General features: G+C 44.4%; 1 protein-coding gene across 2 annotated transcripts in view; it reads left to right on the top strand.

Moving 5' to 3' along the window:
• Positions 1-11733, top strand: part of MTRF1L (mitochondrial translational release factor 1 like) — a 72401-nt gene extending 60668 nt beyond the window's left edge. For both annotated transcript variants that reach the window (XM_030195506.1, XM_030195507.1), the window contains exon 7: positions 10125-11733. In XM_030195506.1, the coding sequence (XP_030051366.1) occupies positions 10125-10328 (204 nt within the window). In that variant the 3' untranslated portion in view covers positions 10329-11733. The remainder of the gene's footprint in view (positions 1-10124) is intronic.
• Positions 11734-22025: the final 10292 nt, after the last annotated feature.

The raw sequence follows: 22025 nt of genomic DNA on the forward strand, positions 1-22025 counted from the left end.
TGGTGCACCCCCTCGGTGGATCTTTTTGCCACTCAAATCAATCACAAAGTCCCACAGTTCTATTCCAGGCTTCAGGCCCACGACAGACTAGCGTCAGATGCCTTTCTCCTACATTGGGGAACAGGCCTTCTGTATGTATATCCTCCCATACCTCTGGTGGGGAAGACTTTACTGAAACTCAAGCAAGACCACGGAACCATGATTCTGATTGCGCCCTACTAGCCACTTCAGATATGGTTTCCTCTTCTTCTGGAATTGTCCTCCAAAGACCCGTGGCGATTGGAGTATTTTCCGACCCTCATCACTCAGAAGGGGTTGCTTCCACATCCCAGAATCCAGTCTCTGGCTCTCACGGCCTGGATGTTGAGAGCCTAGAATTTGTTTCCTTGAGTCTTTCGGAGGGTGTCTCCTGGGTCTTGCTGGCTTCCAGGAAAGATTCCACTAAGAGGTGTTACTCTTTTAAATGGAGGAGGTTTGCTATCTGGTGTGAGAGCAAGGCCATAGATCCCCTTTCTTGTCCTACACAGACCCTGCTTGAATACCTTCTGCGCTTCTTAGAGTCTGGTCTCAAGCACAACTCCGTAATGGTTCACCTTAGTGCAATTAGTGCGTATCATCAGCGTGTAGAAGGTAAGCCTATCTCTGGACAGCCACTAGTTGTTCGCTTCATGAGAGGTTTGCTTTTGGCAAAGCCCCCTGTCAAAGCTCCAACAGTGTCATGGGATCTCAACGTCATTCTCACCCAGCTGATGAAAGCTCCTTTTGAACCACTGAATTCCTGCCATCTGAAGTACTTGATCTGGAAGGTCGTTTTCTTGGTGGCTGTTACTTCAGCTCGTAGGGTCAGTGAACTTCAGGCCTTAGTAGTGCATGCACCTTATACTAAGTTTACTCACAACAGAGTAGTCCTCCGCATGCACCCTAAGTTCCTATTGAAGGTGGTGTCGGAGTTCCATCTGAACCAGTCAATTGTCTTGCCAACATTTTTTCCCAATCCTCATGCCCACCCTGACGAAAGCAGCTTGCACACCTTGGACTGCAAGAGAGCATTGGCCTTTTACGTGGAGCGGACGAGGCCCTTCAGACAGTCCGCCCAGTTGTTTGTCTCCTTTGATCTCAACAGGAGGGGAGTCGCCATCGGTAAACGCACCATTTCCAATTGGCTAGTAGATTGCACTTCCTTCGCTTATGCCTAAGCTGGGCTGACTTTAGAGGGCCATGTCACGGCTCATAATGTCAGAGCCATGGCTGCGTCGGTAGCTCATTTAAAGTCAGCCTCCATTGAAGAGATTTGCAAAGCTGCAACGTGGTCCTCAGTCCACACATTCACATCTCACTACTGCCTAGAGCAGGATACCCGACACAACAGTCCGTTTGGGCAATCAGTGTTGCAGAATCTGTTTGGGGTCTAGAATCCAATTCCACCCTCCTAGGCCCGTTTTTATTCTGTTCCAGTTTGCATTCTCAGCTAGTTTTATATAGTTTCAGGTTGATCTCAGTTATGTCCTCGCTGTTGCGATTCCAAATTGACCAAGTTTTATTGTTTTGGTTGAGCCTGGATGCCTGGGATACCTCACTTGTGAGAATGAACCAGCCTGCTTGTCCATTTGACTAACTCCCTCGGTTCTAATCCTTGACTTCTCTTCGCCATGCTGAACTCTCTTCTCAAAGTACCTCCGTCTCCTATTCCCCCTTCTCTTTCTCCACAGACTCTAGCTGATTACTTCCATGATAAAATCCGTAAGATCAACCTTGAATTTTCATCCAAACCCTCCCCACCTCTCTCTCCCTTAGTCTTCACCCCCTACTCTCCTCCCTCTCCTTCTTTCTCCTCCTTCTCAGAAGTTTCTACTGAAGAAACTGCCCTTCTTTCCTCCTCTAAATGTACTACCTGTTCCTCTGATCCCATCCCCACTTACCTACTTAACACTATCTCTCCTACTATCATCCATGTCATCTGTCACATCCTTAATCTTTCACTCTCCACTGCAACTGTTCCTACGACCTTCAAACATGCTATTGTCACTCCACTCCTTGAAAAACCCTCACTTGACCCTACCTGTCCCCCCAACTATCGCCCCATCTCCCTTTCCTCTCCAAATTACTGGAACGCGTCGTTCACCGCCGTTGCCTTGACTTTCTCTCTTCTCAACCTATTCTTGACCCACTTCAATCCGGATCTCGCCCTCTTCACTCTACTGAAACTGCACTTACTAAAGTCTCTAATGATCTGCTTCTGGCTAAATCCAGAGGTCTCTATTCCATCCTCATCCTTCTTGACCTATCTGCTGCTTTCAGCACTGTTGACCACACCTTACTCCTCGATACGCTGTCCTCGCCTGGATTCCAGGGCCCTGTTCTTTCCTGGTTCTCCTCCTACCTCTCACTCCGTACTTTCAGTTTTCATTCTGGTGGATCCTCTTCAACTTCCCTCCCGTTTTCAGTAGGTGTGCCTCAGGGTTCTGTCCTTGGACCACCCCTTTTCTCCATCTATACCTCCTCCCTTGGTGCCCTGATCTCATCCCATGGTTTTCATTACCATCTTTATGCTGATGACTCGCATATCTACATCTCCACCCCTGAAATCTCAGCCTTAATCCAGGACAAAATCTCTGCCTGCTTCTCTGACATTGCTGCCTGGATGTCCCAACGCCATCTCAAATTAAACATGGCTAAACCTGAACTTCTCATTTTTCCCCCTAAACTCTCCTCCCCTCTTCCCCCATTCTCTGTCTCTGTCTCTGTTAATGGCTCTCATATCCTCCCTGTCTCCTCGGCTCGTAACCTTGGAGTCATCTTCGACTCCTCTCTCTCCTTCTCTGCTCATATTCAACAAATGGCCAAAACCTGTCGCTTTTTTATCTTCAACATTAGCAAAATTTGCCCCTTCCTTTCTGAACACGCCACCAAAACCCTTATTCACACCCTTGTTACTTTCTGCTTGGACTATTGCAATTTACTTCTCACTGGTCTTCCGCTCAATCATCTTTCTCCTCTCCAATCTGTCCAGAATTCTGCAGCTCAACTTATTTTCCGCCAGAATCGTTTTGCCCACACTAGCCCTCTCCTCAAGTCACTTCACTGGCTCCCTGTCCGCTTCCGTATACAGTTCAAACTCCTCTTGCTGACCTTTAAATGCATCCACTCTATGACCCCTCACTACCTCTCCTCTCTCATCTCTGCCTACATTCCTCCCCGTGAACTCCACTCTGAACAGATCTCTCTTGTCGTCCCCCTTCTCCTCCACCGCTAACTCCAGACTTCGTTCCTTTTGTCTTGCGGCACCTTATGCCTGGAACCGTCTTCCTGAACCCATACGTCTAGCTCCATCTCCACCTGTTTTTAAATCTATGCTGAAAGCTCACCTTTTCACTATTGCCTTTGACTCCTAACCACTCATTTGCCCTCCTTCTCCCTGTTCCTCTTTACTCTGTAATTCCCTTGCTCCTAACCGCTACTCATTTGCCCTCCTCCTCCCTGTTCCTCTTTACCCTGTAATTTCCCTTGCCCGTAATGTCTTGTCTGTCCGTTTTACCTAGATTGTAAGCTTTTTGAGCAGGGACTGTCTCTCTATGTCAAGTGTTCAGCGCTGCGTGCGTCTGGTAGCGCTATATAAATGCTAGTAGTAGTAGTAGTAGAAAGCAAAGTTACTTACCTGTAGCAGGTATTCTCTGAGGACAGTAGGCTGATCATTCTCACAATCCCGCCCACCTCCCCTTGGAGTTGTCTCTTTTTATTTTTCTTTATGCTTTTTTATTAAACTGAGGAGCGCGGGCGGGAAGGCACTCCGCACATGTGCAGTTGAGCAAGGAGCATGTGTCACAAGGCTGTAGCAAATTTTTTGCTATTTATTATGCTGGTTCCCGGGCCAACGCAGAACGTCGACCGACTTTTGAGAATGATCAGCCTGCTGTCCTTGGAGAATACCTGCTACAGGTAAGTAACTTTGCTTTATCTGGAAATATTTTGAAGAAATTCCTTATCTGCATAGAAAAAGAAAATGTATTGAGTTTAAGTGGAGCAAGTAGGAAGTTCAGGACCTAGTTGAAAAAATTAAACATAATAATGAAAACTGCTTATCGAGAGAAAATGATGTGGGTGTATCTGAAGAACAGTGTGGATCAACTTGTTAGTAATTTGCAATACATTGTTCTTCAAAACTCTTTACATTCTTGTATTTAATATGTAAATTCCAAACATATTTTAGTTGATTGCATGCACCATTGTGTAATAAATATGTGTAGTAGTATCAGTGGGAAATATAATTATAGGACATATTTACCCTTTTAATTTCCATTCCTTGAATCCTGCTACACCAGTTCAGTCAGATGGTTTCTGTCTCCTGTCAGCAAATTAGGGCAGAGACTTAAAGATTCTGATGACATCAACAAAACAGGTGGTGCAGCCAGGAATATTCCCAATATATTGATATCAAAGCTAAGAATTAACTAAAGGAAACTATATACATGGCAGAACCCGCTACAGATCTCAGAACATTAAAGAAAACTGTGTATAATGAATAAGAAAGGCCACCTTGAAGCTGAGAACTACCATGGATCCGCCGCCTTCTCAGGTAATTCCTGGACTCAAGGAAAGGAAATATCAGGTAAGAGTAAATTTCTCTTTTTTTTTTTTTTAATCAATCTGCTAGATTAGTCCAGACTGACAGGATGTATCAAAACTTTAGCCTGCTGGGTTGGAGAAAGACAAGACACTGTGCAACACAGCTCTGCCAAAGGCAGAATCTCCTGTGGCTTGAACGTCAATTTTGTAATATTTCACAAAAGAAGCAGTGGGGACTGAGTGGCTGCTCTGCAGTTACCCTCAGGGCTGACAACTCAAACTTCCATCCAAGAAGTTGCCTGAGCTCTAGTCGTGTGAGCTCCGAGACCCACTGGAATCTGTTTGTCATTGAGGTGTTAAATAGCTCCTATGGTTTCCTTAATTCATTGAGCAGTGCTACAAAACATTTTTTCCTGATCTGATTTGCAGCACTTGATTGAAGTTTGGAGAGCAGCAGCTGAGGCAAGTGTGCCTATGGCAGGATCACTAACATTGCTTGATATAGAATCCAACAACTCTAAAGGCATTAGATTCCTGATGCAGGCCAGTTGGCCAAAACACAGGTCCATGTTGAGTCGTGCCTTGTTTTGATTAAAGTAGTGACAGCACCATTACTGACTTTGTGTAGTTTTGTTGTCATCTTCGCTGTGTTTGATCATCTGTGTTGGTTTGTGAGGATTTGTTCTGTTTTGCTGTTGAAAAGTATTGATCGCCACCGAAACCTGCTCTTTCCTGTTGCTGAAGAACTACAGACACTTTGTTGTGAAGAAGAAATGCAGACACTTTGTTGTGGCATTCCTCACTTCAGTCTTATGGTGTCCAGCCAGAACGCAATCTTCTATTATCTGAAAAGCCAAAGGACTCTCCCCAGGCCTAGGGGGTGCCTGCTGAGAAAATCCACTTGAGTATCGTCTACTCCTGCTATGTGATCCCCAACTCCAAACTGGAGAGTGGGCAATTGCATCCCCCACAGAAGAGCTTTGGCCATATAACTGCTATAGACAGAAGCCTGTATGCCCAGAGCTGAAGCATTAAAGGCTTGTTGAAGACATTGATACATGTGGTGGTTGTTGCACCAGATTTAAAAAGGAGTTCCTTATTATCACCGTAAGACCACTGGGTCTCAAGAATTTATGAGATTTTGATGACCCCTGAAGCAAGCTTCATCCGCAACTTGGCCAAGTCGGGTCTTTTCTCAATAAATTTGGCTTTTCATCAAGCACATTGCTCTAGTGGCTCCTTGCTCCTTTTGTTAACCTCCTGCTCAAGCTGGCTTTGAAAGGTATGCAGCCTGGACTACTGGGATAGAGGATGCGAGGTACCAAGTGTGGGCAGCCTCTTAGCATAGACTTAGTTATCCTGAACCATAAAACATGGCAATTTGATTGTGTGCCAAATTTAGGGCATGAAAGCCTGCATGGCATAGAAAATTGCTCTGAATTGGAGGCTTTTTCCTCTAAAGGGACCACTGACCTTGAATCTGTAGGTGCAACATATACGTACCCCGTCCCAGCAGGGAAGTATTGGTCACCAATGTTATCTGCAGCTGTGGAGGTTAAAAGGGCATTCTGTACTCAAACTTTCCATTGGAAGGACTGCTTGAGGGCAGACGTAATTAGAGTGGTTTGGAGAGAGGCTGCTGTTTCTGGTCCCAGTAGAGTTTGAAATACCACAGTGAGAGAGTCACATCTGTAATCTTTCTAGCATGTCAACATGAACAGTGGCCACCATGGTTCCCAGCAAACAGAAAAGTATGAGCAGATCTATTGACTTTTGTAGAGGCAGTTGCATTCTTCTCAGTGGCAAGTATGCCTTGCTGCTCAAGTGTCCAGGTTGGTGCCAATGAACATTAGAGACTATGCTGATGTTTTCAAAATTGATCAGGAATCCCAGTACTTGGTGAACTTCTATGGTAACTCTTAGAGTACCAAAGGCCTGGTCCTTGGAGCTCTAATGAGCCACTCATCAAGACAGGGAAACATGAAATGACTGCCTTGTGGAAGTACGCTGCTGCCACTGCTAGGCACTTTGCGAATACCCTGGATGCTGACGAGACCAAAAGGGAAGCACCTGGTACTGGTAATGTATGTTGATGAACATGAACCACAGATATTTTCAGTGGTTTAGTTGAATGGGAATGTTTGTGTAAACATTTTTGAAGTTGAGAGAGTCTAACCAGTCATTGAGACTAAGCAGCAAAAGAATTATAGCAAGAGAATTCTTCCTGAATTTATCTTTTGAGAAAGAGATTGCATTGCTGAAGATCGACAGTCGGTTTGAGAACTCCAAACTCCTTTGGAATAAGGAAGAAGTCGGAGTAGAATCTGGTCATCTAGTGAGAAGGAAGCACCTCTTCCATTGCTCTGCTGCATATTAATGAATTGAGGTCAGCAGCCAGGGTGGAAATGTGATGGAAGAGGATTTTTGATGATTGATTACTGGGGCCTGCAAGTAGGGAGGTGGTGGATAAAATTCAGCATGTATCCCTGGCTAATGAATCTTAAGACCAAGTGATCAGCAGTGACTGCATGCCAGGCTTCTCTGAAGTGGAGACGCCTGCTTCCTAGTGGCCAAGGTCAAAAAGCAGATATAGGCTTAATGGTAGCAGTAGATATTGTAATGGGCTGCTTACACATGCATGGCCTCTGTTTCTAAGCATAGAACTACACAGGCTGTCTCTGTGAAACAGGTCTAGCGTGTGTCTGGAAATATCTGCTTGGGTAGAATTGCTGAAAAAACTGATGATGGTATGATCATCTATAGCTGATTTGAGGTAATCTGTGATGGGAAGACAACATCAAGCAATTATGTTTAATTTATTAAATGGCATCCTTAACTTTGTCTTCAAAAAGGTTATCTCTAAGACAGGAAGCATTGGCTAGTCTGTCATGCAAGTCTTCATGAAGCCCTGCCACCCTAAGCCATGCTGTTTGTCGGGGACTGATTGACACCACAGCTCATTGTGATTGTATGTATAATATGTGAACTAAATGACGGTGTCTAGAATTCTTTTTCCAAATGTCATAATAAGGTGAGATCTGGAAGTCAGACTTTTTGACAGCTGTTTCAGAAACAAATGAGTGGTGCAGCAGTTGTGGTCGGTCATGACTTGGAGTCTTATAGACCCTATACTTCACAGGAATGGACATAGGTGTTTGCCAATTCGTAAATGAAGATCTTGAAGGACCTGATGCACCAGGATGGCTTTGACTTCAATAGGTGCTCTACAGGATTGCTTGGAAGTTTCATGGATTGCTAGGCATCTGGGCAAAGCCTAACTCCAGCATCCTAGATATTTTCTGTAGATAGCAAGAGTAGGTGTAATCTTCCATTCACCCTCTGTCCTTTTGCATGGGAGCAGGCAGTGGCGAGGAGGGGCTAAGAGGATGGAGGGAAGCGTCATCCTCTTGTAAGTTACCCCGTGTAAACACTCAGGAGTTACCCTGGCTAGAGAATGCATGGTGACAAGGAGAGGAGTAAGTGCAGAAGGGTGAGGACCATGTCTCGGGTTCCAGTTCAGATGGAGGTTTATGACCTGCAAGGAAGGTAGGCTAAACTCTGGTGAAGGAGCTGAGATGGATAAGCTCAGCTGAGCACTGTACAGGGTGATGGAGCTATCCGCAATATATTTCTGCATCAGAAGAAGAAAAGCCCTGCCAGCCTCTGTGCCATTGGGACCCACAAGGGGATTTCAGGTTCAGGAGTGAGCAGTATCATTGGGGTAATCATCTTTGCCAGTGGGGCCTCAGGGTTCTGTACAGTAGGAGACAGGCCCCACTTAGAAGACTCAAGTGAGGAATTACTATGCTATAGCTTGTCTTTGGCCTTTTTCCCTTCTTTCAGCACCAGCTATAGGGATCTGTTGTCTGCCAATGTCTGAGCAGCCTTAGGAAGCGGAACTTTTTTATGTAGTTTATTGCTGATTGTTTTAATACTGGTGCTGAGCTGGGTCTTCTGCGGTCAGGCTTCTTTTGATATAGCCATAGTTGGCAGTTGGTGCTATTGTGAGTTTCAGCAGGGTGGGGGGGTGGAGCAACAGTCTGGTTTTTGATGGCCATGTGCTCCTGCACTGGGGCCTGGCCACTGGTATATTCATGGCATCCAGGCGGGCAGGGGAGCTGAAGAGAACCTGCAATGAAGACTTCCCTGATGGTGCCAGAACCTTCCCTGTCACAAATGGGGCAGTAGGAGCTGGTTGTGCTACTAACATGCTGGCTTCCATGTACCCTGCAGTGTCTGCCTCCAGGCATGAACACTGCCTAACAAAGAACCCCCCACTGAGGAAAAAGTAATTAACAGCAGTCTTGGAGCCTACCAAGAGCCTGCCCTAGTCATCCTTCTGCCTGCCTGTTTAAATTAACAAGTGGTATCCACATCAACACTTTGCTTTTTTTTTTTGTAAGTTGAAACAAACAGGGAAAGCTGATAGAAAAATAATACACCCTATTTCTGTATTTTCATGCATATAACGTGCTTGTTAGTTTGGCAACTAGCACGTTTTAGAAAAATAAACTGGTTTAGCAAGCTATACCATTTTAAAAATAAAGCTATACCATTTTATTTTTAAACAGACTCACAGTTTACGTGTGTTATATGTGTAAAAATACAGTACATTTTTTTTAAGTCTACAGGGGGGTTCCAGGGGATAAAGCATGGTAGAAGGGAGGGGAATACTGCTCACCCCTGCTGGAAGAAGTCCCTTAGGACCAGCTGGTCTCACAAGTGAAGACAATGGGCCAGAACTTGGAGCCCTGGAGGAAAAGGTACCTCTGCACTCAACCAGAGGAAGATCAGTGGACCAGTTCCTGGGAGCAGTGCCTAGGCCGAGGCTCAGCTTCAAGGGCTGCAGGCTATGGGCTGCACCCAGGGGGCAAAAAGAAAACCTGTTGCATTTGCACCATATGTTGGAGGCAAAGAAATACTGGGAATATTCCTGGCTGCACCACCTGTTATACTGATGATATCATAGAAATCTTCAAGTCTCTGTGCCCATCCACTGATAGGAAGAAATAAGTTAGTCTGGACTGGTCTAACAGGATAAGGAAATTATGATTTTCACTTGATGACAATTGTCTTAATATTGATTGATCCCAAGTGCTGCTATAAACCACCTCTCTCTGTCCCACCCAATATTGAGAGCAGAGTGGGTATTCAATTACAGCACTGCCTTCTGCTCCCACTCAAAATCTGTCTGGATGTTCCTGCAGAATTTCTGTGGTGATTTATCAGTTCCACAAACAGGACCAGATTTTGTGGTCCCTCTCTCAGAATTGCAGGAGACAGATAGCCCTGCCCATACAAAAGCTACATTTTACCCTTGTCAAACAGGAAACTTCATGAAAGGAAGGGGTATGTGCCATCTTGTAAGTCTGCAATGAATGGAATCTCAGTGCCAAATCTGACAGAGGTGAATAGGTTACTGCTCTCTGTTCAGTGTGCTAATCTGTTTATAGGTGCATCTATTATCTCAAGCCAAGGACACCACTTGGTATTTTGTGAGCTTGCAAGAGGATGTGATTCTAAAGTGTTGTAAACCACCATTTTTGTTGCATGTTTGACAGATTGGAAGCAAAGGAAGATCTGAGAAGATCAGGACATACAACTTTCCCCAGGACCGGATCACTGACCACAGAATTGGCAGGTCACTGCATGGCATTGACCTATTTATGTATGGGGAAGAGTTGCTACATGAAATGATACAGTGTTTGAAAGAGTGTGCAGATTATGAATCTCTCATAGAATCTCTTTCAGAAAATGCAGACTGATTTCTGACCTCTGTGTTTGGGGAATGTGTTGAAATACACATATTTTATACAAGAAAGGAGGGGAAAAAAAAGCCCACCAGAATTGTGGCAGAAATAGCTGATGGTTACAACTCACAGGATTCAATAATTTATACTTGTATTTTTCAAGTTTGGAAGAAATATTTAAAAAACAAATGCTGTTAAGGAATGGTTGTTAGTAGATGTTTAAATCTTTTTCTTAGTAGCTGCCAGATTATAATCTGAACAGATACTCATTTCTGGCAACTGGAATCTGGAGAGATTTGATCACTGCTGCAATTCTTTGGTGACTTCAAGCTCATATTACTCTTGCCCTAGGACAACACATAGAGGCTGCTACTAGGACTGACATTTTACAGGGGCCTGGAGCACAGACAGTTAAAGGGAATCTTGAACAGCTTCCCTGCAAGACGGCTACAAAACAAACAGAAGACCATTGCAATTAAGGAATAATTAATGTATGTCAAGTCTTTTCAGAAGAATTCATATTTTGCTAGAAGTAAAAACAAAACAAAAACATTAAAAATTAAGGTACAGCTATTGTGGAAATATGTTATAGCAGTTTCTGGAAATTAACTATGAAAACACAAACGTTTACAAAAAACAACCTGCTATAAAAAAATTATAGATTTTTAGCACCAAATTAATTTCATTAGTATATACATACCATCATTGTGTGTATCTCCTCCATCAGTTAATTAAATATTTTTGCCTAGGCTTTTTTCTTTTTCTTTTTTTTTTTAAATAGCATTGGAAGTCTTATTTTATGATTGTACCAGCACTCCTGCTATTCAAGAGGGACATTTTTATGTCAGGATTCCTTTAATTTCAGCGTCAATCTGACTTTTGTTCTGATATGAAAGATCAGCATGAAACTTTCTACAGAGGAGCTATACTAGAAAAAGATATGACTATTTTCTTGAGCAAGAGAATCCAACTGGGACACAGCTCAACCAAAGGCAAGCAATCTGTTTTTCACTTTCATAAAACTTTTTTTTAAATCTTGTAACTTTATTATGGGCGGTAGATGTGACACTTTCACCAAACAGATAACCGAAGAATTTCAGTTATATCAAGACAGATAAGTCTAGAAATGCTAATTCCCTGGAAATTTTGAATAAAGAGGAAAACAAAAATCAAATATTAAAATGAAAGATTAGAAAATTATACTAATTGTACTTAACATGGTTTATAGATATTAAGGGCCCAATATTCAAAATGAAGCTCTTGGCTGTTTAAATTGGCTGTTCAGGGCTAAATGGGTATTTTTAGTGGCGCTTAACCAGATAATGCCCAACCTGAAAGCAGCTATTTTGAGGGTGTGCCGGAGCGGTGTCAGTTCTTAGCCAGTTAAGTTCTGATTTTAAATGCTCCCAGGTTTCAACCTAATTCATGTTTAATGTGGGATATAAATTCCATAAATAAGTAAATAGATAGATGGATAGAAACTCTGAATGTTGAGCACCTGATTCTCATAACATGATGTCTGCTTTAGGAGCCCTTTACTAGGAGAAACAAATCTCTGCACAAATATAACAGTACTAGGATGTCCCTTTAACCAGCCCCTCCAAATGACACACTGATTACTATTTATAATAAATTACTACTGTACTTATAAAAAGTTATTCCATTATTATACTTCCTCTGCGAACATCCATATGCACAAGCCAGCATGTTTGAAAATCAAAGTGAAATTAGATAAAAATTCCACCAACAATAAAAAACGACAACGTGGATGCAGTAGCTCATAGGTTTTTTTGCTTTGTTTTGAGTGCGCAAGGATCCGGTGAGGAAGGTGTTTTTTTTTTTTTTTTTTTAACAGTATCTTCCCTCCCTCACATATTCCAGACCTCTTCTCCAGCCCTAGGTGCCCTCCCGGCACATACCTTACGCCACCCTGGTGGTCTAGTGGATTCTTTGGAGCAGGAAAGATCCCCAGCCTTTCCTGGCCGCTGCCCCTCTTGCGGCCGCATCTTCTTTAAAATGGCTGCCGAGACTTTCAGCGGTGGCCTTGCAAAACTTCAGTGGAAGTCTTGGTAGCCATTTTAAAAAAGCAATGCAGCAACAAGAGGGTCAGCAGCAGCGGGCAGGAAAGACTGTGGATCTATCCTGCCCCGAATAATCCACTAGACCACCAGGGTGGCTTGAGGTATGTGCTGGGGGGGGCACCCTGCGGCTCAGGGAAGGAGAGGCAAAGCTCAGATTGTCGTGCAGGGCCCCCTCAAGACCTGGGTCCATCCTTGCGGGATCCCTGCGAACCAGGTTCATCTCCGTGGGATCCCTGCAGCCCTGGAGGGGATTCCGCTCCCGTACATCTCTTTAATTTAGGCTTGGGGAGAGGGAGGGAGTTGTTGAAGTGATAAGCCACCTTCTCACCCTCTTCTTGCTACCAGAATGTCTGTAGAAAAGCGAGGTAAAGCTCAGCAGGTAAGTCACAGGTGCTATAACATGGCAGCCAGTGCAGTTGGCCTAGCTTGTGAGCAGGCAAGTAAAAGATGAATGTCAGCTAAAGCAGAATTACATTTAGATACAGTAGATGTTTTCTTAGCCACAGAATCTTACAACCAAAGTTTGTACCTGAGTAAATGAAGTGTTAAGTAACTTGCCCCAGATCATAAGGAGTCGGGGGGGGGGGGGGGGGGAGATTTGAACTTTGTCTTGGTTTTCAGCTCACTACTGTAACCATTAGGCTACTTTTCCACTAGATTGTGCTCTAACCCCTATGGTGGTGGACATTGCTGTGTGGTGCCTGGAGCAAGACCTGTTTTGGTGGAATCGGCAGCCATTTTACTGCTGCTTCATGCCAAAATGTGTAAGTTAAATGTGAAAAAAAACAGCTTTAAATCTGCTCTTTATAGCAAAGTGTATGTCTTGTACTATTGGGACGCTGTTTTTGTTTTCACATTTACATAAGTACATAAGTAATGCCACACTGGGAAAAGACCAAGGGTCCATCGAGCCCAGCATCCTGTCCATGACAGCGGCCAATCCAGGCCAAGGGCATTGCTCATTGCAGTACCCCCATCTATCAAAAGGTCATTAAAGTAGTTGTCTTATTAATTGGAAAATGTGTAAGTTAGGCATACCGGGCTATCTCCATTTTTCCCTCTACAAGATTAATTGGAAACTAAATATATTTCCTAAGCTATGGCAGAACCTTCAGTACTCCAGTTGTTTTTTTTTACTGTCATCAGGCAATCTCACAGGCGTGTCACAACTCCACTCTTCCTTCACACCCCACCTTGGGGATCATCAGCAGGAATCGTCTGTATTGAAGCTTCCCAGAGTGCCATAAGATTAATACATCTTGAGAACTTAAAAAAAAAAATTAGTGGATGGTCCTGCTCAGGCAGTACTGTCAGATTCTGGCTTGAGCCTTTCTTAGCTCTAATCCTTGTCCTTGTAAGGAAGGAACTAGAGGTTGACCTTGGCAGTGTTGGGGGTGCTACAGTACTCCACTACCTAATACAGACTGTCAGTAATTTAGATCATATAGATCATACATCCTTCACCCCCTCTTCCTTTAGTCCTTCCATTACCTCCTTTGACAGATGTACGACACTCACATATTCCCTCGACATCCACCCATTGTTCTAGTCCAGCTCACACCGAGTATGCTGTCCTGCCACCGGTTTTAACCCCAATGGCTGCAGCAGAAATTGGTGCGGCAGACTGGCCACGCATGGGGGCCCGTCCTAAGCCTCAAATTAAGCATCCCCCTCATCCTCAGTCCGCACCTTCACTCCCTGCCTTACCTGCAGGCAGTTTGCCTCCTCCTGTCCATATAAAGGAATTACTCGATCACCCCCCTCTGAGACACTCTGATCCACAGGTTGTACCCATATCTGTACAGAAGTCATCTGGTCAAAAGGATAAGATAATTCAGCAGTCAGGGGGATTATGCCTTGATGAGGCTGTTCAGGAGAGAACAGCAGGTAACCTTTATTTTCCAGGATATATGATCTCCCAGTAGCTCCTGAATGAGCCATGAGAGACAATAAGTTGCAAGGGTATTCCTAGGTTCTCATGGGCTGCCACCTCCTTCCTTAAATGCTCATTACATCTGATAGCTGGAGTTGGGATCTCCTTGGGATGAGAGACTTGATTCCAGTTTTAAAGTAGCCAATACTATGAGGGATTTTTATTTCCTTCCCAGTGAAGAGAAGGATAAGGTGTTGGGTCACCTGAGGGCAGCAGGAAAGTCATCCTTGCTTGTAAAATCAGTTAGTTGGAGGGAAGCTCAGCATTCAAGGACCCTCATGGGAAAAAGACTGAACCTCTGTTTAAACAGTTTTTCTATTTGTTAATAGTCTTGCCACATAGCTATATGCAGTGGCTCCATGACTTGAGCCCTACTGATGAATCCAGCATCCCCTGGATGGGGCCATGGTGATCCTCCTGTAATTAATAATATGTAGAGGAGGTAGGTCTTGAATGTTCCTGTGCAGAAACCAACAGCTCCTGGTTCGATTTGCAACTGGCGAGTCTCACAAAATTGAGGTAAGTGATGCTTGGAGCGTCTTCAGTTGGCTCTCTCATATGGCCTGATTGGGACTGACTCAAGACAGGGCTACAAGGTTAATGACTATACTTCTCAAAAGCTCCCCCACCAGAACAGTAATCACAGCAAGCTTGAATTTGTGTAATTTCACTTTCTCTATATATGTGATATGTTTTTGGAACATTATGTACCAAGTTAATGACAAACACTTCTCAAGTAGCTCCCTCCCTTCTTTGGGAAGATAGTCCTGAACATTTGGTTCAGTTGGGGTGAACCCTCTTTATTGCAAGCTCTGTTCTTTTAGTGCTTCTTCATGGCGATACTTGAAGTCTTACGTGGTCAGACACTACCCAAGAGGGATTTTCCGTTGCCTTCAGTATAGGCTTCGAGGACAATATTAGGCTGGTTTGGTCATTAGGAGGTGCATAGTACAATTTATTTCATGTTTCCCCTCCAAAAAATAAAATAAAAATCAATCTACCTATTCTTGGGTTCTCATGTGAAACAGTAGACCTTTTCAGACTGGTCCCTGCAGGGGTACACAGGACATTCCCTTCAAGGGTTACCACCAGATATTTCCCAGATTCGTATCCTGGATACTCTGTGGACAGCTTTATGTTGTTACCTTGTCTGTTGGTCAGGGGACAGTGAAGGCCTCCCTGTGCAGGAAAAGAATCTTCTTCCACCTTCAGATACCTGGTTATTCAGAGTTGACTCAGTCAAGTTGTTTGGCTGCAGATATGCTTTTGCATTAGATGGAAGCCTTAGACTGATGATTATCTTGAAAGGTGATTTAATCCATCCCCTTCTCTTCAGTATAATGGAACTGTCTTGTCTCTAAAGAAGAAAAATGGCCTTATGGTCTCTGATGTCCTCAAGATCTCACTCTGTGTACGGATCTCTTGTTTCCATATCCACCACCGAATGGTCCTTTCTGCAAGTCCTAAGCTCTAAGCAGTAGACCTGTATTGAGCCCATAGCCATCTCTCCTAATTCAAATGCCTCGCCGACAGTCTCCATGATGAGTATCACAAGACTGCTTTTCCTCTCAGGTCTGAGCAGGTGGCTTATTATAGTTGTCTCTGGTAGGGGATAGTAGAACCCCATGATTATTTTGCACTATAGAAGTGATCCTCACAGACTTGGAGGGGTTGTAGTCCAAGGCAGCTGAAGAGAGGACCTACAGGAGAAACAGCATATCCAGGTATAGGTTAAAGACCATTGCTAGCTGTCTGATGTTCTAGCAGTCCCTGGCCTCAAGCATGGGAGAAAATAGTTCAAGTAGCTTATGGGAACAAATTAGGGAAACCAGTAGCACTCAGGTGCCCTGGTGCTTCAGATTTGATCAGGGATTGAGTTCCCCTTTAAGACCTAGCAGCAGCTCACGTGGCTACCACCATCGAGATTTTTTTTTTTTTTAGCAGATTCAAAATTGGCAGAAGCATTTGATGACTCACTAGAGATCAGATGGCGCACATATGCAAGTAGACATTAGCTTGACCCAATGACAAATTTTTCAGCTGAAAACAGTAACATAGTAGATGACGGCAAAAAAAAGACCTGCACGATCCATCTAGTCTGCCCAACAAGATAAACTCATATGTGCTACTTCTTGTGTATACCTTACCTTGATTTGTATCTGCCATTTTCAGGGCAAAGACTGTAGAAGTCTTGCCCAGCACTAGCCCCACCTCCCAATCTCGGCTAAGCTTCTGAGGATCCATTCCTTCTGAACAGGATTCCTTTGTGTTTATCCCACGCATGCTTGAATTCCGCTACTGTTTTCATCACCACCTCCTGCGGGAGGGCATTCCAAGTATCTACCACTCTCTCCGTGAAAAAATACTTCCAGACATTTTTCTTGAGTCTGCCCCCCTTCAATCTCATATCATGTCCTCTAGTTCTACCGCCTTCCCATCTACGGAAAAGGTTCGTTTGCGGATTAATACCTTTCAAATATTTGAACGTCTGTATCATATCACCCCTGTTTCTCCTTTCCTTCAGGGTATACAAGTTCAGGTCAGCAAGTCTCTTCTCATACGTCTTGTAACGCAAATCCCATACCATTCTCGTAGCTTTTCTTTGCACCGCTTCAATTCTTTTTACATCCTTAGCAAGGTATGGCCTCCAACACTGAACACAATATTGAAAGCAATACACAAAACTGAAAGCAAGAATCAGGGGGCTGAAGATCCCGTTAGAATTAGAATGACATTCTGTTTAAATGTGTTTCCACTGGGAGCCAGGATACTCCCTGGACAGATTTCTGAAAATAATCATGGGTACCTCACTTAGGGGCCTTTTTACTAAGCTATGGCAAAAAGTGGCCTGCGGCAGTGCAAGTGTGTTTTGGGTGCCTTCCGGACCAGTTTTTGTTGCGTCCTGGGAATAGGGCCTTTGTTTAAGGGGCTTTAAAATGTACGAGTGGCAAAATAAAAACCAGCACCCGTCCATTTTCTGCCTGAGACCTTACCTGCCACCCATTGACGTGGTAAGGTCTCATATGCGATCTGGGCAGTAGGTATGCAGCACTCATCCACTGCCGTTTACTGCTGGGTAAGCGCCACACAGTAGAAAATAGAAAATATTTTCTGGCGCACACCAGATTCAGAATTATCACCCAGGGCACATAGTACCCAGGCAGTAATGCTGATTTGGCACGCGCTGAACGCATGTAGGGCCTTTATGCACCTTTGTAAAAGGGGCCCCCTTAATACTCTAGTCTGAACATTTCTTCCTGGAAGAACCCGACATGATCAAACAGACACCCACACATGCACGCATGTGTGAGCGTCTGACGTGTCCACTAGCCGTTCGCTGGTATCGAGTTTTTGACTACTTGCTGTAGCTGAGTGAAAGACCCTTGAAGATGCTTTATGGCTTGTTGAGCAGTTGATTAAAGTTGGACATACTCGTCAGGCTTAGTCCTGAGTATGTGGATCCTGGGTTTGAGTTCAACTATAATAGTTTGCAGCCACCTCATGGATTGAACCGTGATAGCACTGTGTGTGCGTGCTCATCATTAAAGATTCATTTCATCGTGAGTCTACATGGACTTAAAGATTATGGGAAGGTTTATTACCTGAACATATTGATGAATAGATGCCATCTCACTGGACATTGAGTTGAGAGATAGTGTGTACTACACAGTATAGGAGAGGCTGATTTATTCAGTGAGGATAGTGCTGGATTGTTTTATGTATATTATATGTTGGGTGAATGTGAGTGTATGAATGTGGTAGATTTATGACGTGTATTGTAAACAATTTTTTGATTAAAATGTGATAGATATTTAATAAAGATTCTAAGTGTTTGATAAAGATTTTAACGGTTTGATCATTTACATTGTATTTTTTTTTTGTTACATTTGTACCCCACGCTTTCCCACTCATGGCAGGCTCAATGTGGCTTACATGGGGCAATTGAGGGTTAAGTGACTTGCCCAGAGTCATAAGGAGCTGCCTTTGCCTGAAGTGGGAATCGAACTCGGTTCCCCAGGACCAAAGTCCACCACCTAACCACTAGGCCACTCCTCCACCCATGATAAATGCAACCATTAATGGTGTTTGAACCTTGCTTGTAATTTTATATATATACAATGCACGCCATTTAAGTGCATGTCGGATAAGTACATGCTCTGTTTAACTGCATGCCGTACTTCGGTCCTGTTTTTGGCGCCATCAATTTCTATGGGGACAAACTTCGGTTTAGCGCAACACTGATAAGTGCAAGATTCGCTTATATGCATGGTTTAAGACCGCTCCTCTGCAGGAAAGAGTCCGCATAAGCGCACGCAAGGAATATGGAAGCAGATTGGTGCTTGACAAAGGGGAGGTAAATTTGAAATCTCGGTTAACTGCCACAGGCAGAAGAATCTAAAGAATGTTATTAGAGTATACACTGGAGTCGTCGTCGCGCAACTATAAGACTTTAACACTGGCTGAACGAATAGAAGTTCTTAAAAAATTAGAAAACAAACAAAGTCAAGTATCTATTGCTAAAGAATATGGTGTCATTCCCAGTCAAATTTTACGTATCTTGAAGCAGAAAGACCAGCTTCTGGAAGACTGGCAAAACAATACAAATCCACACCAGAAACTTAAACGGGCGGGAAAAGCTGAAGATGTAGAAGATGCTCTTTGGTGGTTTTCTGAAGTCAGGAGCAGACAGTTTCCTGTCAGTGGTCCACTGCTTATTGAGAAAGCTAATCAGCTAGCTGAACGTCTTGGACTAACTTAATTCAAAGCCACTGTTGGATGGTTGGAAAGATGGAAGGAGAGTAGCAACATAAAATTCAAGAAACAGCATGCTGAAAAACAAGACGTTGAGGACTTTGGTGCTGAAAATTGGGTTGTTTAAGTTCTTCCTACCATCTTGAACGAGTTTGCACCTCGTGACATTTTCAATGCTGACGAAAACGGTCTCTACTGGCGAGCGATTCCTGATGGAACACTTGCATTCAAACAAGCCAATACTACAGGAAGTAAAACGTTGAAGGACCGACTGATGATCCTCCTTTGCTGCAATATGGATGGGAGTGAGAAGTTGGAACCACTCGTCATTTGGAAAAGCAAGCAGCCCCGTTGCTTCAAGAATATTAAGCGACTTCCTGTGTCATATGAGGCTAACACAAATTCATGGATGACTGGGGAAATTTGGAAGCAGTGGCTAAAGAAGTTACACTAGAATGTGGGCACAAAAGCATCAGATTTGTTGCTTTGTGATAATTGTGCTGCACACAGTGTTGATGTCAGGCTGCCTAACGTCAAGGTGGTCTTCCTGCCACCAAACACTACCTCTCTGATCCAACCTATGGATCAAGGCATAATAGCCAATTTCAAAGAACATTATTGGGCTCTTATGCTACATCGTCTGATAAGCTTTATGGATGACCAGACTGGCAAGGATAAACGTGCTGTTGAACAGGTGGATGTGAAGCGTCTGTTCACGCTTTCCAAAAATACTAGGACTAGGGGGCATGCGATGAAACTACAGTGTAGTAAATTTAAAACAAATCGGAGAAAAGTTTTCTTCACCCAACGCTTAATTAAACTCTGGAATTCGTTGCCGGAGAACATGGTGAAGGCGGTTAGCTTGGCAAAGTTTAAAAAGGGGTTAGACGGTTTACAAGTCCATAAACCACTACTAAATGGACTTGGGAAAAATCCACAGTTCCAGGAATAACATGTATAGAATGTTTGTACGTTTGGGAAGCTTGCCAGGTGCCCTTGGCCTGGATTAGCTGCTGTCGTGGACAGGATGCTGGGCTCGATGGACCCTTGGTCTTTTCCCAGTGTGGCATTACTTATGTACTTATGATGGGTTGGTGACAAGTCTCCACGATTAGCTTCTCGCCTTGGATACAACTCTGAAATGTTGCAGAGCCCAAACAGTGGACAAAAGTGCTTTCTCACAGTCTGAATACTTCTTTTCCACATCGGATAGGCCTTTAATGGCATAGGCCACGACCCACTTATCAGAATCATATTTCTGATATAAGACAGCGTTCATGGAGTGCTTGGAGTATCCCAGGTCAACATAGAACTCACGACCCCACTCAGGGTACGCGAGACATGGAAAGCGGCTAAGCTGGTCTTTCAACTCCTGCATAGCAGATTCCTGCTCTGGACCCCAAGCCCAGGGCACATCTTTCTTCAATAACTTGACCAGGGGTCGGTTGATCTCTGCATACTCATCTATGAACTGTCAGGAATAATTGCATATTCCCAAAAAGGAATAAAGTTCTGTGAGATTGGTGGGTTGTTTCAGCTGTTGTAAGGCCTGCATTCGCTTCTTTTATTGCTTCATCCCCACTCCCCCAGCACAGACTCGCCTCTTGCTTCCTCCTGCTTATCCTCCCCCAGTGGCATATATACCTGCCACTCACCCCTCCCCCCGTGGAGTGCACAGAGACCTCTTGCTCCCTTCTCCGGCATGCAGACACCCACCTTTTACTTCTTTCTACTCCCCCCCCCCCCCGCCCTCTTCATGGCACACAGACATCCACCTCTCACTCCCACACCTCCACCCAGTACTGATGAGAAGTGAAAGAAGAGCAGCCACAGCTGTCTCCCCTGCCACTTTAGGGCTAAATACTAAACTTGAACCACATAGTTCAATTTTATATTCTCAGTACCAAGTGGCAGTGACTTGAGGCACAGCTTTGGTAGAGAGGAGGGAACAGTACAGATGATGGTACTGCTTGCTGTCGCTTTACACAGCCCTGTCCTTAATGTCCATATGCTCAAGGCTGCAAACTTTAGGCACCAGTTCCTGTTTTTTTTGTCACAGTGGTAGCTGGGATTTGAGGAGTCCTGGCCTAAAGCATCCTATATCCTTGGAGGCACCTAGCTAGTTGTGTTCTCATGCACATTTTCTTCTGGCAGGCAGGCTTGAAAACCATTGTAGCTCAGTGTTCTACTACTACTACTATTTAGCATTTCTATAGCGCTACAAGGTGTTCCTTTGCAGAGGATTGAGAAGCACTGCTTTATCTGACTTTAAGGGTGCTACTATCCTATAGAAGCTTAAAAACATAAGCTTTTTGAATTCCAATCAAGCTGGCATAACACCCTCACCCTGGGTGTGAGTAGGAATAAGAGTTTATGACCTACTTTCTCCTACTACAGTGATATCACTCAGTTTCTACACCCTACCCTGCACATTCGTACAGGGCTGCAGAGAGGCCGGGCCTGGGGCAAGGCCACCCCCGGGCCACCGCCCCCCCCCCCCATCCGTCACTGGGCCAGGCCCCCTGCATTGAAATCACAGCGCCTCTCACCTCCGTGTGAAAGCGCTGCAGGCAGCAGCAGATCGCCTCCCTTCGGGCCTCCTTCCCTCCTTGTATCCCGCCCTTGCGAAAGTTATGTCAGACGCTGTGATTTCAATGCGGTGGCAGACGGTCAACGACGGAGCCGAGGGCAGGCGGGCGGGTGGGACTGTGGCACCACACCCCACTTGGAGGCCCGGGCCTGGGGAATTTTGTCCCCCCTGCCCCCCCCCCTCTCGGCAGCCCTGCATTCGTATTCTCTATACGCCATCCTCCTCCCTAAATTTAGCTATAAGATACTACCATTCATTTTAACTTAGACATGAATGTTATTGTGGTATGATAATGCTTTAAATGCTCACATTTAAGCTCATTATATTCTTGGGGATCCTGCTTGTATCCCCGCCCA

The sequence above is a fragment of the Microcaecilia unicolor genome, chromosome 3, assembly GCF_901765095.1.
Source record: "Microcaecilia unicolor chromosome 3, aMicUni1.1, whole genome shotgun sequence".
Lineage (NCBI taxonomy): Eukaryota > Metazoa > Chordata > Amphibia > Gymnophiona > Siphonopidae > Microcaecilia > Microcaecilia unicolor.